A 15,667-nucleotide genomic window follows, 5' to 3' on the forward strand; every position below is an offset into this window, starting at 1 on the left:
TCTTTTAACCTAGTCTTTCAGATTGACTGCGTCTGTAATGCACCATGTGATAATAAAAGCAGAATTGTATTAATAGTAGAAATATTATTCAATACTATATTAAGTCCACTGTCAGAGGCACATTATGAACTGCACATTAAGAAGTGTAAACAATAGATATGCTGTACATACAGTCCATTTAACCTTTGTTTAGACTCAGCTCTTTCATCCATTAGTACTTATTTTTTGTTAACGTTCCTGTTTTTACTCTTGTCGCCTGATTTTTAATTCTAGTTCTACGGTGGAATCTCACAACGTGGCTTTTAACAGAACAAGAACCAGTTCTTTGTTCATGTACGACATGGACAGTCATCACTTCAACTACTGAATTAGAAGTAACAGAATAGAAGGATGTAGGAATAAAACAGAAGGCACACTCACATTCACACTGCTCACTGGTAGGAGCCTTTGGCCGTCTGCACTTTCACCACCAATGTCCTCTGAAGCAGGAATCACCATCTTTTCTTTTCTTGGCCACAACAGTTAGCCTACAGAGTGGTGTTGTCACGGTATCTTTCCATTTATCAAAACTGTGACATAGGTTCATAGCTGGAGTTGAACAACATTAGCCACAACCTCCCCCAAAACCAAAGGTCTGTATCAGTCACACAGATGTGGGCGTCTAAAAAGGGAATTTAAAAAAAGATTACGGGGAGTTTCCAGCCAATGAGTGTGGTTCTCACCTGTAGAACAGGAACTTTGGTGTTGTTCCTGTGGTCTCATGGATGGATCCTGCTACTGTAACAAGTTAAATGAAAGGGTTAAAGAAACACTAAGCTGTAAATCATGACGTGCAGTGGATTCTGCCAGTAATTCTTAACTCAACTACTGTTATTTTGTTTGTTGTTTTCTAGTCATATTGATTGTTCTATCATGTTCTGATCAACTCATTTCTATATAACTGCTGAATAAAAGCTGTATCGTTAAAACGGTTTGAACTGTTTCTTTATACACAGCTGTAATAATACATATATATTGTCATAGGTACCAGATTTATACATCTAGTCCTAGGCACCAGGTGCAGATAAGAAGTCATTTATTCACCGAGGACTCACTAGGATTCAGATACGAGTCCCTGTAATTAAATGTAATTATTTTACTTTAATTTCATGTGTTTGTGCCACAGTAGTGAAAATGCACTGATTTACAACTGTATTTTCTTCATTGTGAAAAGCAGTTCAGTGAATTCTTGGTGCAATAGCTGTGAATGTGTCGACGGAGGGTGGCTCAGCAGTGGTCCAGTATACACATCACACACAGCAGCAGCCATGAATAAAACATGTTTTCACTGTGTCCCACTGCGGCCCGGTACCACATGACCTACAGACAGGCAGCGGTCCCCGAGCCTGGGATTGAGGACCCCTGATATAAAGGTCATATTGCTGGCCTTAGACAATGAATAAATGAACACCAGTTCAGGCCAGAGCTTCTGTCGTTGGCTCTACAAGACAACAGTCAGGTTCAGCCTTTTCCACAGGAAGTGGTCTGCACCTTCAATATTTCTTGTACGCTCTTCTGCCTGTACATCGATGGCAGAACGAAAGTGTGCGATATGGACTGAGGTGGTTTTGTGACAGTTCAGCTGCAAAGACTAACCAAATAAAAGAGGGTGGTCCTGTGGTCCTCCCATGATGCACTGTGGGCTTCAAAGCCAGCACGACGACACCACCGTCAACACTGTTGCTCGATGTTAACAATGAAAGGTCTTGAGGGGATTCTGCTGTTGTGTCTGGGGTTTGTGTCTTCAAGCTGTGAGTACTTCTCTGAAACTTTAAACCAAAGGACTCGTACAAAGGCGTTTAAAGCAGTATTTTCGACTTTATGCAGTTCATCTTCAAGCTGTGAGTACTTCTCTGAAACGCAGTTCTCTTTATGCAGTTCATTTTTTTTTATTTGTGACTAAATACGTTGACAGAGAGGTAGACTTTGGAGGGAAGAGAGCGCGGCTAAGACGTCTCAGACCAATTCCCATCTCCATTAAAGACGGATGTGGAGCGTCACAAAGAGTCTCCTCTGGCTCACAGAGAATTCTTCTTTTTTAGCTAGAATTAGGAATTTATTTCTTAATTTGTACGTTAATATCAAAATAAGTCGAGTGAAATTACACATAAAAAATGATCCCAGGGTTAACAGCAAATATTCAGAAGTCCATACTGTAGATCAGTGATCACCAACTGGCCGAATCTGGCCCAATGAACCGTCCAATCCCTCGACTGAATTAAAAAAATTGTGAGGATCAAAGACAAACATTGTGTGGTCCCTACTATTGAAACAAATGAAAAAACAACCAAGATTTAAATAACTATCAGTATCGTAAACATCAAATAATAATGTTGGACAAACATTTTATTTTATTTGAGTGTCCGACCCAGAAAAAGTCCCGGCCTCTGACAAATATAACTGCTGTAGGTTTATTTTGCTGCATTTCCTGAAGTGCAGCACAGTACCGTCTATAAGAAATGAAGGGGAATTCTTGTTGTATAAATAGCCATTGCTTATATGTTGTATGTAATAAATAGTTTTGTCTAAATACTGTGAAGAGAGGAACTGTGGTGAATCCATTTGACATTCTGTAACTCATGTAAAGTGTTTTTCTGCCTGAACTTGAACGACATTACACAGTTAAACACAGAATATCTGCTAAAGATGTGACAAACAGTGTCAATTACAGTGTGAGAATTGAAAACCAAATCTTTGTCTTTGTCACTTTTTTCTCTGTCCTTCTTCAAAGACGGACTTTGCTCCAACACATCCTGTGGAGAACATTTCTATTCCTGTGACACCAGCACACTCAGCGCTCCTCTCGGCTCGTCTGTTCTACTTCCATGTACCTTCACGACAAGCTCTCACACGGTGGTGGAGTGGAAACACACCGCTGGGGGAAACCTGCTCCGTTTGATGCCTAACGGTCAAGTGACGTTTCTGCTCCCCAGAGGAGGCAGAGTCAAGGTTTTTCCGAACCAGAGTTCCAGAGGAAATTACTCAGTCAGAATTGATGAACTGCTGACCTCTGACCTGGGCTGTTACTGTTGTGTGATGGGGGAGATGTCGAACTGTCACCAGGTGGAAATGGTTGTTGCGACAGGCGAGTGCTTTTGCGTTTCCCAGGAGAGTTGACTTCAGTCTGTAGCCCAGGCCTCAAGTGTAACTTTCTTTTTCATTTGCTGAAAGGATGTGTATGTCAAACCACAAGTGTTTTTGCAGATACACTGATGAAGACCAAGTGGCTTCTGATTTCCATCTGTGTGGGCGTGACGTCTTTCATCACGCTGAGTATCTGCAGCTACTGTAGGTGTCCGATACTCTCCACTGCAACCTGATACATATTCTGAGCACACGGTTGAACCGATGAATAAAAACAATAGGTCACTCACACTCACAACAACGTCTTATTTCAGTTCTTTACAGAAGCAGAACCAAGAACAGCCGTGTCATCTGTACAGGTGTGGAATCTGAGTGTAAAACATTGTTTCTTTATGGTTGAGACGACTTCAACAGTAGAAGCTCTTTCCTCAGAACTGAACACTTTGATCTGTTTACTGTCTTAACAAAGATGGCTGGGAGCTGCCTGTACAACCACACAGAACGGCAGCTGGAAATCAACAGAAAGGTGCGGTAACTTGTGTGTACTCTGTGGTGTAAGTTATGGTGTAAGTTATGGTGTAAGTTATCTTAAGGAAGAAAAACAAGTGTAAATATTTAAATGATTGAAGGTGAAGTAAAGTGAGTCAACATAAATGCTGTACCTCAGAATCAACGGGCAGCAGGGGGCAAATTCATTTTATACAGTTTAAAAATGATGTTTAATTTTTCCCTGTTGGAAAAATTTAAATCAATGAGAAGTGCTAATAATTATATATATTTATTTATATTCTCTTTTCACAGGAGTGGACAACGATCTAGTTTATGGTTTGTAGACACATTTATTCAAGTATGAATTCCTTTCTTCAATTCTGATGATTCAGTTGTATTTTCATTATTACATACTTTAGAGAACGATGACCAAGCCGCGGCTCGCCACACAGGTGATCCCACCACCTCAGCATATCCTGGACAACATCCTGGACAGACGAGAAGGTCGGCTCAGAGGACCAGAGTTTATCAAAACTTGGAGCCGGAGTTAAACTTTAAGCAAAGATTTCACATAGGTCTGTAATCAAACCACGTGACGATATGACGTCACCACTCGTCAGTGATTCTTTAACTTCTTCTTCTTCTCATGTCCACAGAGTTATTCAACAGATTGAGAAACGCAAGTCGTCGTTACTATGGTAATGTTACTAACCTTCTTATAATACTCTGGCTGCCAACACTAGTTTGACTAATTCTGCTACTTCATGTACTCTGTGTACTTGTTCTTCCTAAGCTATTTCTAGTAGCTACTATGCTACCTTAAATACTGCTACCTGTGGATACTTCTGCTACTTCTTCAGCTACTTTCTATGTTTGCTGCTTTTGCAGCAGAAGTACTTTTTTGCTACTGTTTAAGCTTATTTAACTACAGCCTGTGTTTTTATACAGTAAACCAAAGTGAATTTCAGAGGCAAGGACGCGCTCAACAACGTAGACAAGGTATGTGTAATAATTTGATATTAACCAAAAATAATTATTAATCAGTTTGTTTTTTCTAAAGTTGTTGTATTTTATTGATATTTTAATGTTTAAAGCAAATTTTAGACAGAGGTAATTCACCCTGCTCTTCTCTTGTTTCTTTCTTAGATTACTATTTTCCAAACCCAGTTTACGAGAAGCGCACACAGCAGAGCCATCACCTGTAAAGAAAAAGAAGCGCTTCATCAGCTGTTGGGATATTTTATGTCAAGAAATACTCCAGAGGGACAGCTAACGATTTTTCAGTGAAGGCAATATTAAACGCTTTGCACGCATTTACAGTAAGAGCATAACAAGTAAACGTGTTAAACAAGCTGTGTAGCTGTGAACTGTGCTACACAAAAATAAAGATTTTCACTGCATAATAACATTTCCCAACATTGTTTTTGTGTAAAAATTTATAAAATGTATTAACATTTTTTTGATTTTATTATCTATATAGAATGTTACCGTTTATTAAATACCAGACTACCTCTTTACGAATGTCAATATCAAGAAAGAACCTATTAGTTTAAACATAATTCACCACAGCACTTTTTGAGGTTGTATTATTACATTTCATCATGTTTATTCATAATCAGAGTGTCAGGTCTGTCTGTCACTCTTCTGTCTCGCTCTTCTGGGTTAATTAGTTTCATCACACTCACCTGTGTTAATCAGTCCCACTGGTTTCACCTGGTGCCCTGGGTACAGACACCTCTGTCTTTGTCGGATCGTTCCTGTGCTGTCGTTGTTATTCATAACACTACAGTATAGGTGAATTTTAAACTGTTAGCATAGCATAAAAGTAGATCTATATATAATTCCTAGTGACAAACAGAACTACAGTAAATATAACGCAGTGTTCCTTGCATTTGAAAAGCAAGAGTCACCACCCAATATATCATTATGTCCAAACACAATGACTATAGAGGATTCTGTTCAATAAGGATGTAAATAAAAAAAATACAGTTCTGGGACAGGTCTTCTTTTGAAGCCTTTTCAATCACTGCATTTAGTTTTTAACATAAAAAATATAGTTTTATCTATAGCTGATATAAATAAATATGAAATACAATAAATGAGGTGCAATGTAAACAGACATTCCTGAGGGATTTACTAAAAAATACGTTATGATGTTATGTATTTATTTTTCAAAATATCTTTGTATTGAAAATATCTTTACAATGTCTTGTATTACACGGGATATCCTTATATGGATCTGCGATAAAAACCTCTTTGCCGTTGCATCATGTCTACCTGCAGATGTCGCTGAAGTGCTTCCAACGTTTGACGAAGAGCATTTTACTTCCTGCACAGCAGCGCAATTCAGGAAGAGGATATAATGGCGACGCTAGCGGGGTCCGAGTCCCACAGTACTGGAGGAATACAGAGAAATTACCCAAGCAACATTATCACGAAGTTGACGACCAGTAAAATTACCGGCCAGGGTTTCAGTCGAGGGACACAGGTTGGTGTAAAGACAAACGTTGGCGACAGTTGCAGGACAAAGTTTGTTGACTCAGACTGGGAGTCGCGCTGGGACTATTTTGGGGATAAGCAGGGGATATGGCAAACTTTGGTCAAAATCTTATTTTTGGACACTTATTTTAAATTGTTAATAATATACTCTTGTAGTACACGATGCACTCCTTCCCAAGACGTAGTAATGTTAGCACCCGGATGAAGAAAAGTCCGTTTAAATCTACGCTTTTGTTGCTGTTAGCTTAGCATTTAAGGCCATCTTTACAAAGTAGCACAGCCGATTGTCAAAATATGTTTTCGGTACTTGTATGATTTATTTAACGTTACGTGACAGTGAAGACGTAAATTCAGTAAAACCACTGTTCGTTTAACATCCGCTGCTATCGTTAGCACACATGCTAGTATTATGTTTATCCAGCTGAGAGGCGCAGGTGATTACGTAACGACTCAACCACATACCAGTGGTTTACATAAAAGGTTCGTCACAGTTGCTGCCTAAAATGCATTTACGTGTTAGACTATTTACTCTAGTACCAAGTATACTTGAGCTTTGTGTAATAGGTTGGTGTTGGACCACGGCTATCTTAAGCTAACCTGGTTTTACGACTTGGACTCTGTGCATGTTGTTGACTGGCAACCTTCTACCTGGGCTGTCAAACTAATTTTCACCACATCAGCAGTAGTTTCCCTTGAAGGGCCGGTTGTAAATGGAAGATAGAGTGTAGATAAATTACTCCATAACGTATTTATAAATGTTTCTGCAATTTATTATTATTTATTCAAGTTATAAATATTGTTTGTGGCTGTGTAATAAAAAAAGCTTTTGATAAAAAAGTTTACTCTGCTGCATGGACTTTATTAAATGCTTTTTAAGCTCCCACAGGCCATACAAACTGACTTGGTGGGGTGCATTTGGATCCCGGGCCTTGAGTTTGACACATGTTCAACACATTTAACTATAGCTGTATCAAAGCTTTGCATTGTTATTGCACTGTAATTATGTCAGTTTGTTTGCAATTGACTCCAAGGTCAGCTTTGAAATTTCTGTCTCTGTTTGACAGGGTCATTCTGTCCTTTGGTTGACTTATTTATAGATGCAAAATCTATAAAAATATCTGCTGATATAGTTAAAAACTTAATAACTTAGGCCGGTGGTCATCAACTGTTGGCCCATGGGCAATATCCATAATTCCAAAATAAATGGTTTGCATTTCGTTTTATTGTAGTGTCTGGCCCTCTGACAAATATAATTTGGCTCGGTCTTTCTACAAATAAGCCCCAAATAATTAGAAAACTTTGATTTGAATTAGAGCATTTAGATACATATATATGTGCCGTATGAATTTTTTTATACTGATTAAAATCTGTTGCATTTTATATGAATGTATTTATTATACGTTATTATACAAATTATTTATGTCTATAATCCACAAAATGTATTTAGACTTTAATTTTAAAATAACCAGCAAGATGACTATGTATCTATACAATAAGTCTTTTATTAGTAAAAATGATTCTGACAGCCATGAGCATGGAGATTAAAAACCCTTGTTGTGGTTGAAATCTGACCCTTTTACTCCATTTCAGCTCAGACTCAGACTTCAGCTCATCTTTCTAAACCATAAAAGGAATGCAGATAAAGAAATACATTAAAGACTTGAGTCCTGATGTACTCACACTGTTCTCACATTATTGCATATCTGCGTTCTTCTTTCCTTAGTTGCCTGGACATTTGCTTATAGAGAGGGACAAACAAGCAAAGTGGAATGGCATCCCTACTCTGCTACAGAGGCTTCATGCGAGCAGTCATCCCAACGATGACCTCTCCAATGCCCACTGCTTTCTTAAGGTAGGAACAGTTAGGTTTTTCTTTTTTCTTTTTTTTTTAGATTTGTCAATTTGTCTAATATGTGAACACTGGTTGGTTTTAGGTTTTATCATCTCAGCTTTCCATGGAAGCCATGTCTTTTGTCACAGAGGACAGGAAGACTGCTCAGGAGTCCACATTCCCCAACACGCACACATTTGATCTGTTTGGTGGAGTAAATGTAAGTTTGTCCATGCATTTGTACTAATTGTGTTGTGGTTGGCCTTAAATAGACTGATAATCAGTTGGTGTAAAAGTCTACACTCTCTTGTTCAAATGCCAGGTTTTTGTGAAAAAATATGAGACCAAGATAAATCTAAATCTATTGTATTGATTACAGTGTGAAGGAAACCACTGCTTTTTTGGTTGACTTTTAATTTTGCAGTATATGTGCTTGTCATTGTTGAGGTTAAATAGTTGCATTTCAGTAAGTTAACTCAACTCTGTTTTACAAAACAAAATGTATCCTGCTTTGTTAAAAAAAAAAAATCAAAGAACCAAAATTGAATGTTAATAAAGCGTAGCGACCATTATATGTGTAATAAGTCAACGTTTACATTTATACACTTGTTTACTGTTTCTCCTGAAGCTGCTTGTGGAAATCTTGATGAGACCCACACTAACTTTACAGAAGAAAAAACCCAAATGTGAGTAGAACACATCAGGCGTGTACGTAAGCAGTATTAGATCTGAAACGTACACTTCCACTTCAGATTTGTCTGGACCTCGACCAGTTACTGTGTTTTCTTCTCAGCAGTGAACGATGACCTGGTTAAAGACTGCCTCAGTGTCCTCTACAACTGCTGTATATGTGTACGTTGTCTTTTTCTGTGTTATTTTCTGTGTTATCAACCGTATATGTGTACGTTGTCTTTTTCTGTGTGTTATCAACCACCTACTGTTGTCAGATGTTTGCACAGAACTTTAATCTCAGTGTTGACAGGATTTCATTAACACGTACAATGTCTTCTTTTAAACTCACAGACAGAGGGTGTCACTAAAAGCCTGGCAGCGAGGGATGATTTTGTTCTTTTTCTTTTTACGCTAATGACAAATAAGAAGACCTTCCTCCAGACTGCTACTCTTATTGAAGACATTCTTGGTGTCAAAAAGGTCAGCATTAATATTTTCCTCACTAAAAAACACTTTTACATCTCAGCAGCTAGGTTGTTACAAACATCTTGGAGAACAGACTATTCTAAATATTGATAAGTAATAACAATGATTATATTGATATTTTTGCAAATTGTAGAAGTGATGCAGGATAATAAATACATGTATGTATTTATATATATGTGTAATACATACACATTCATGTTGTATTTTGAAGTGAAAAACAAGTATCTGGGAAAATAATGAATCCACTGACAGTTGTATTATTTTCTTTAGGAAATAATCCAGTTGGAAGGCATTCCTAACCTGTCAGGCCTGGTCCAAAGCTTTGACCAACAGCAGCTTGCCAACTTTTGCCGCATCCTGTCTGTGACCATCTCAGAACCTGATGTAGGAAACGACGACAAGCACACACTACTGGCCAAAAACGCTCAACAGAAGCGCAATGCTAACCCCTCACAAGCAGAGGTCAATCAAAGTAGGTACCTGAAGTGCTGGGGGCAAATTAAGCACTTTTTTTTCTGCCACTTGAAACTAACGTAATGGATAAAATCACATTTTGTGATAACCGTTAACTTTTATCTCCTTTCAACTGAAAATGCACTTACCCTGATGAACATCTGGTTTCGTTGAGCGGCTGTGTAAGTTGGCCACCAGGAAAGTGTCAGAAGCCACAGCCACAGGGGCAAATTTCCTTCAGGAGCTTGAGGACTGGTACACGTGGCTGGACAATGCCCTGGTTCTGGATGCCCTGATGCAGATGGCAACTGAGGAGGCTGAACAGAGCAGCACAGGTGTGGTCACTGGTTTGGGCAGTTTGAAAGTAAATGAAAAGAAACCCATTTTCAAAGTTTTAATAGTGTTATATAGCAAGGGCAAGTATAAAATATGATCGTAATGACCTCAACGACATGAAAATAAATACATATAAAATATGGAACTAATTAAGCACCAGTTTAAATAGTGGAGGTTTGAGTTGTTTTTCAGTCCTTGCCCTACTGACGGCAGGCAAGAACTTAAAATTTTAAATTAATTGTCGGTGTCATCAAAATGATCCACCGTGTTCAGCCTTCGCCAGAAACAACAAACTTCATTTTCTTCTCTTTCTTCTCTTTTTTTACTTTTTTTTAGAATCATCAGATGAGAGTTCTCTGGCTACAAGCCCGTTGCGACATCGGCTGCCACAGTCCATGAAGATTGTACATGAGATAATGTATAAAGTGGAGGTTCTCTATGTGCTGTGTGTCCTTCTGATGGGTCGGCAGAGGAACCAGGTCCTGATCAACACCTCTCTCTGACTTTGTCAAAACTACGGTGTAGGTTTGTTTTAAACCTCTGTCTTGTTCCTCTGCACAGGTCCATAAGATGCTGGCCGAGTTCCGTCTCATACCAGGACTCAATAACCTTTTTGACAAGCTGATATGGAGGAAATATACTGCTTCCACTCATGTGGTGCATGGCCAGAATGAGAACTGTGACTGCAGCCCGGTAGGACCAAATCATGTGACTTATTTCCAAATAATTTACTGTGGCAGAAGTGAAATTGTGTTTACAGTTGAGTCCAAGCAGTGGTGCTGTTAACAGAGTCAGTCGTTTCCTAGAGAGTTATGAAAAACACTGTTTTGACACTTAATGGTAGAAATGTGACAAAGAATTAGAATTTAAGTATGAGACATGTAGGTGCAGCCATAACTACAGCCTCACAATAGCTGTGTTTTAGTTGTGATTATGTACATTAGTCCAAATGGGTGACTTAATTTCTATAAAAACTTTATTTTTTATTTTGGAATTCAACATACTTTGTTTCATTGTACAGGAAATTTCATTTAAAATCCAGTTTTTGCGGCTACTTCAGAGTTTCAGCGATCACCACGAGTAAGTGAACCTTGATCTGTTTTTAGCCTTTAATCGTCTTTTGTTTTTTCAACAAAGATCTGCTCGTGTTTCAGGAACAAATACTTGCTGCTAAATAGCCAAGAACTGAATGAACTGAGTGCCATATCCATTAAGGCTAACATCCCGGAGGTCGAAGCTTTGGTCAACACAGACAGAAGTCTGGTGTGTGATGGGAAAAAGGGACTCCTCACACGCCTCCTCGCCGTCATGAAAAGAGAGCCTCCTGACTCTTCCTTCAGGTCATTAGTCCTTCATAGTATCACAGGAGGAACAACCTAAACATACGAACCCTCCACGTCTGCTTCTTATACCGTCTTATGTCCTGATTGGTTCAATTGTTGTTGCAGATTCTGGCAGGCCAGAGCAGTGGAAAGTTTCCTCAGAGGAGCCACCTCCTATGCAGATCAGATGTTCCTTCTGAAGAGGGGACTTCTTGAGGTAAAAGAAAAAAAAAAAAGAAAAGCTAACCTTAACACAATCCTTATCCCTCCTGTGCCATAACAACTATATTGAATGTGAACCCTTGTTTACTTCCTTTTTCTTCAACAGCACATCCTGTTCTGCATCATAGACAGCAGCTGTACGTCCCGAGACGTCCTGCAGAGCTACTTTGATCTGCTGGGTGAGCTCATGAAGTTCAACATCGATGCCTTTAAAAGATTCAACAAATATGTCAACACTCCAGAAAAGGTACAGTGGTGCGACCGCTCATCACAACAGCTACAGCTACAGTAACTATCATAACATGCTAATGTTTTAGCAAAACAAACCATGTCGGTGTGATTCAGCTTCAGTGAGGAAGTCGACAGCTGACAAGCTGACTGACGCTACTGCCTCAGACAGGAAGGTTTGGAGAGAGAGCTAGAGAAGCCAGACTGAGGTGGTTTGGACAGGTGCAGAGGAGGGACAGTGGACACATTGGTAGAAGAATGTTAGAGACGGAGCTACCAGGTAGGAGACAAAGAGGAGATATATGGATGCAGTGAGGGAGGACATGCAGGTAGTTGGAGTCAGAATAGAAGATGGAGAGATGGAAAAACAAATGATTCCTTGAAAAAGAGACAAGCTGAAAAGAAGAAGAAGAAGAAGATAGGTCGACTAAAGTCACTGTGATGAGGCACAGACGTAACTAAAATCTCTACGAAGCAAACCTGAGCGGGAGGGCCAATTTTAAGTGATGGTTTTGTATTGGTCACGGTCTGTAACGGTGATTTATCTTGATTAATCGTGATTGTGATGAATCCACAGCTGCCCTGTGATTGAACAGATTCAAATTTGAATTATTATATAAGTAATTGTTTGACAACAATAATTTCTTGTATTGTTTTTTTTTCTCTCAGCAGTGAAGGTGTCCTAACAGACTGATTGACTCACTAATTACTATTACTTCCCTGTAGTTCCAGACCTTTCTGACCCAGATCAACAGTTCTCTGGTGGACTCCAACATGCTGGTTCGCTGCATTGTCCTTTCACTCGACCGCTTTGAGAGCCAAACTGATGACATCAAAGGTAAACTGTGGCTAAAAGGTCTGATCTGTCCAAAGTTGGACACAGTTCTAAAAAAATATAAACGTTAAAGCAATATATAAAATCCAAGTATTCCTTGGTTTTGTCCAAAAAAGGTCTTAATTTCAGTGTTTTAGTTTGAATCTTAAAAACACAGCTTTTCATAAAGCAGGTTTGTTGTTTGAACTCTTGTGTTCGTGTGTCCTCAGTGGTGGAGGTTCTGTCAGAGTGTTGTCTGTTGTCCTACATGGCCAGAGTGGAGAACAGACTGGGCTTCCTGTTTCGACTGATCAACATCATCAACGTGCAGACTCTTACACAGGTCTCGTTTCATTTTCTCACGTTCAAACAGACAAACAACTTTGTTTCATCACAGGTGACTCTTGGCCTGGCTGATTTCTATCACAGCTTTTATAGCCTGTACATTTGAACCAGGGCTCATGTGTTTTTGTAGATTCATTGATTGTTGTTTACTACGGCAAATTAAAACATCTTTATTCTGTAATTTACTGATATTTAATGCTGGGCAACTTATCCTGTTAACTCATTAATTCATTAACGGCTACAGTTACTCCAAATGAATATGTTCTGTTTCTTTCGATTCCTTTTTGGAACAGGAGAATGTGAGCTGTTTGAACACCAGCCTGGTCATCCTGATGCTGGCCAGGAGGAAGGCCAAACTGCCCTTCTATCTCAATGCCCTGCGGGAGAAGGAGTATGCTGAGAAGTACCCCGGCTGTCTGCTCAACAACTTCCACCACCTGCTGCGTTTCTGGCAGCGCCACTACCTCAACAAGGACAAAGACAGCACCTGTCTGGAGAATGTTAGTGTCATGATGGGAGAGAATATTCTAAAAAAGAAACAAACACAACATGCACTGACATGAACACATTTCTGTTGTTTACATTCACCAGTTGTAGGCTGTACGTCAGATTGGGCTGCATTCGCTTTCGTTTGTCTCCGTTGTTTTTTCTGCACTTCATTATGGCTCCTAAGCATTAGTCAGACTCTCCTGACGTCCCAGAATCTGGGATGCTCAGCAGAAGCTCAATGCTAGTCCCTCACAATCAGAGGTCAATCAAAGTAGGTGGTCTTTGAACTTTAAAGTGCAAATGTGCAAAGACATCATAATCTGGGACCTGTATCATGACGTTACCACTGTGTTGGTGAGTCCTGTCTTAGAGTTCTGTTCCTATAGTGCGTATTCTTAGTGACAACTGAATATTTCACTGTTTGTGATCATGTATAGTCTCTCCACAAAGTAGGGTCATTTATTTGGTCTTCTATATAGTTTTTATATATAAATGTTTAATTCCTGGTGTTTCCTCCTCAGAGCTCCTGTATTTCCTTCAGCTACTGGAAGGAGACGGTGTCGGTGCTGCTGGATTCAGACAGGACTTCTCTGTGTGCCATAACCAGCTACATTGACGAACCTTTCATGGATCTAGACAGAGACCTGCTGGAAGATTGACCAGATGTTTTTTATTTGTGAGGTCGCATGGAGCCTGGACACATGACACTGGTGGTGATGACTTCCCTAAGATGAGGCATCAGCGTGATCATGATCTGACTTCCCAGATGCCAAAGACTCACCTGTCTCCAGTCTGTATCTATGTAATGAAGCTGGTCGCACAGGCAGCAAAAAAACAGACAGACACTTGCGTCATCCCTTCACTGAGTTTCTGCGCCTTATGGACAGAAGGCTGATATCCTGCATCACCAGACAGGAAACCTTGGAGAGGATGCCGTTTTTCATTTTGAACTGTAGGAAATTGTATGAAAAAAAAATGTGATGGAACAGATTTTACGTTAGAAAAAAAAAAAAAAAAGATTTCATGGACTTGGTTTAGAACGGCCACAGGTTAAACAATCAACCAGATGAAGCGACCTGTGACACGGCTGAATAAAAGCAGTCTCTTCAGTCAAAGCTACTTACATGACATTAGGTGCTGCTCTGCTGTCTGTCCCGTAGGGGGGAGTGTTGTCCCCTTTTAAAACAGAATTAGTTTTAAGTTTTGGAGTTTCAGAGCCTGAAACTTTTCAAATGCTTTTAGTCTTAAATTAGGAAAAACCTCTTCTCTCTTCTGGGCTTAGCACAACTAACAATGAAACCATGAACTGTATTTAAGAACTTACAGAAACAGAAATATATGGTTGCAGGCCAAGGTTACCATGTTAAGCCTTCAATAAGAGACAAGTATTCACCTGGTGTCAGAAACTTACTCATTCAACTGGTAACTGTAAATAAATGGACAACGAGACTGATTCTATTTACATCAGCTAAAATGTGAGTTTGTTTTCTATAGATTTGCATTTCACCAATCTCTGAAGGTGACAGAGGCCATGGTCAGGAAAAAAGAGTCAAGAGAGCCCTCTGCTGGATCTTGCAATCACTACAGTAGATAATAACCACTCAACATTTCAACAAAAAACAGTCCTGGGTTGAGGAAATCATCTTTTACCTTTTTGTAACCTGCTTGTTAATGAACACCTGTTCCTGTTCTACTGTCTGCTGGTTTGTTCAGTTAGGTATCTGTTGCTGATTGGTGCTTTCCAGGTTATCACCGGGATTTAAGGTCGTCAGTCGCTTGTGAGTAACCAGTTATCTTAAACCCCTCATTAACTGTGCTGTTCACACAGAGGCCATTCTTGTTTCCAAGTTCTTTTCGGATTTTTTTGTGTGTGTGTGGCTTTTAGCGCTAGATCAATTGTAGAATAAACTTTTGCACATATAAAAATGCTCATCGTTTATTATATTTTAACAAATCTGCTGTTTAAAACATTTTTCGTTTTGTACAGAAGTTTTATCCATGTCCTAAAATATGCATTAGGAGAAAACATATATACTATGCAGGCGTTAGTGTCATTAACATAGAAAACATTGAAAACCTGGTGAGGTGAAGACACAAAAGTGAAGCAGAAATAGCTCTGGTGGTTTTTGATGTCTTAAGGGAAAATAAAGATACTTGTTCAATTTATATTGTCTGTAAACTTTTCTCTTAAAGTTAATGGCCGTAACCTTTTTTCTTCGCTAATTAAATTAAAGAGAAATAAAGGAGTTGATTCAAAATTCCAGTGGAGCTGTGATGTAATAAGGTTGAATGTGTTTGAATGAGGACACACTGGTTCAAAACATTGAGTTGATACACTGGTGTGTGGAAGGTGTAACC

General features: G+C 39.2%; 2 protein-coding genes across 2 annotated transcripts; both read left to right on the plus strand.

Annotated features, from left to right (window-relative positions):
• The first annotated feature begins 1,486 nt into the window (after window positions 1–1,486).
• LOC107989250 (uncharacterized) lies at window positions 1,487–5,018 on the plus strand. Its single transcript, XM_017036782.2, has 10 exons — window positions 1,487–1,790; window positions 2,771–3,124; window positions 3,244–3,327; window positions 3,438–3,482; window positions 3,593–3,649; window positions 3,925–3,948; window positions 4,032–4,187; window positions 4,269–4,310; window positions 4,561–4,611; window positions 4,759–5,018. The coding sequence occupies exons 1-10, from the start codon at window positions 1,727–1,729 to the stop codon at window positions 4,815–4,817; spliced, it is 936 nt and encodes a 311-aa protein (XP_016892271.1). The 5' UTR covers window positions 1,487–1,726; the 3' UTR covers window positions 4,818–5,018.
• Window positions 5,019–5,897: 879 nt separating this feature from the next.
• Window positions 5,898–15,475, plus strand: trpc4apa (transient receptor potential cation channel, subfamily C, member 4 associated protein a). Its single transcript, XM_008320524.3, is given in 18 exon segments — window positions 5,898–6,100; window positions 7,835–7,963; window positions 8,046–8,162; window positions 8,571–8,628; window positions 8,739–8,794; window positions 8,966–9,094; window positions 9,371–9,584; window positions 9,697–9,888; window positions 10,226–10,368; window positions 10,451–10,582; window positions 10,911–10,969; window positions 11,044–11,229; window positions 11,338–11,428; window positions 11,540–11,680; window positions 12,388–12,499; window positions 12,706–12,818; window positions 13,114–13,320; window positions 13,831–15,475. Coding segments are annotated over 18 exon segments (2,343 nt in total). The 5' UTR covers window positions 5,898–5,974; the 3' UTR covers window positions 13,969–15,475.
• Window positions 15,476–15,667: the final 192 nt, after the last annotated feature.

This window comes from Cynoglossus semilaevis, chromosome 11 (genome assembly GCF_000523025.1).
Source record: "Cynoglossus semilaevis isolate Cse_v1.0 chromosome 11, Cse_v1.0, whole genome shotgun sequence".
Classification (NCBI taxonomy): Eukaryota; Metazoa; Chordata; class Actinopteri; order Pleuronectiformes; family Cynoglossidae; genus Cynoglossus; species Cynoglossus semilaevis.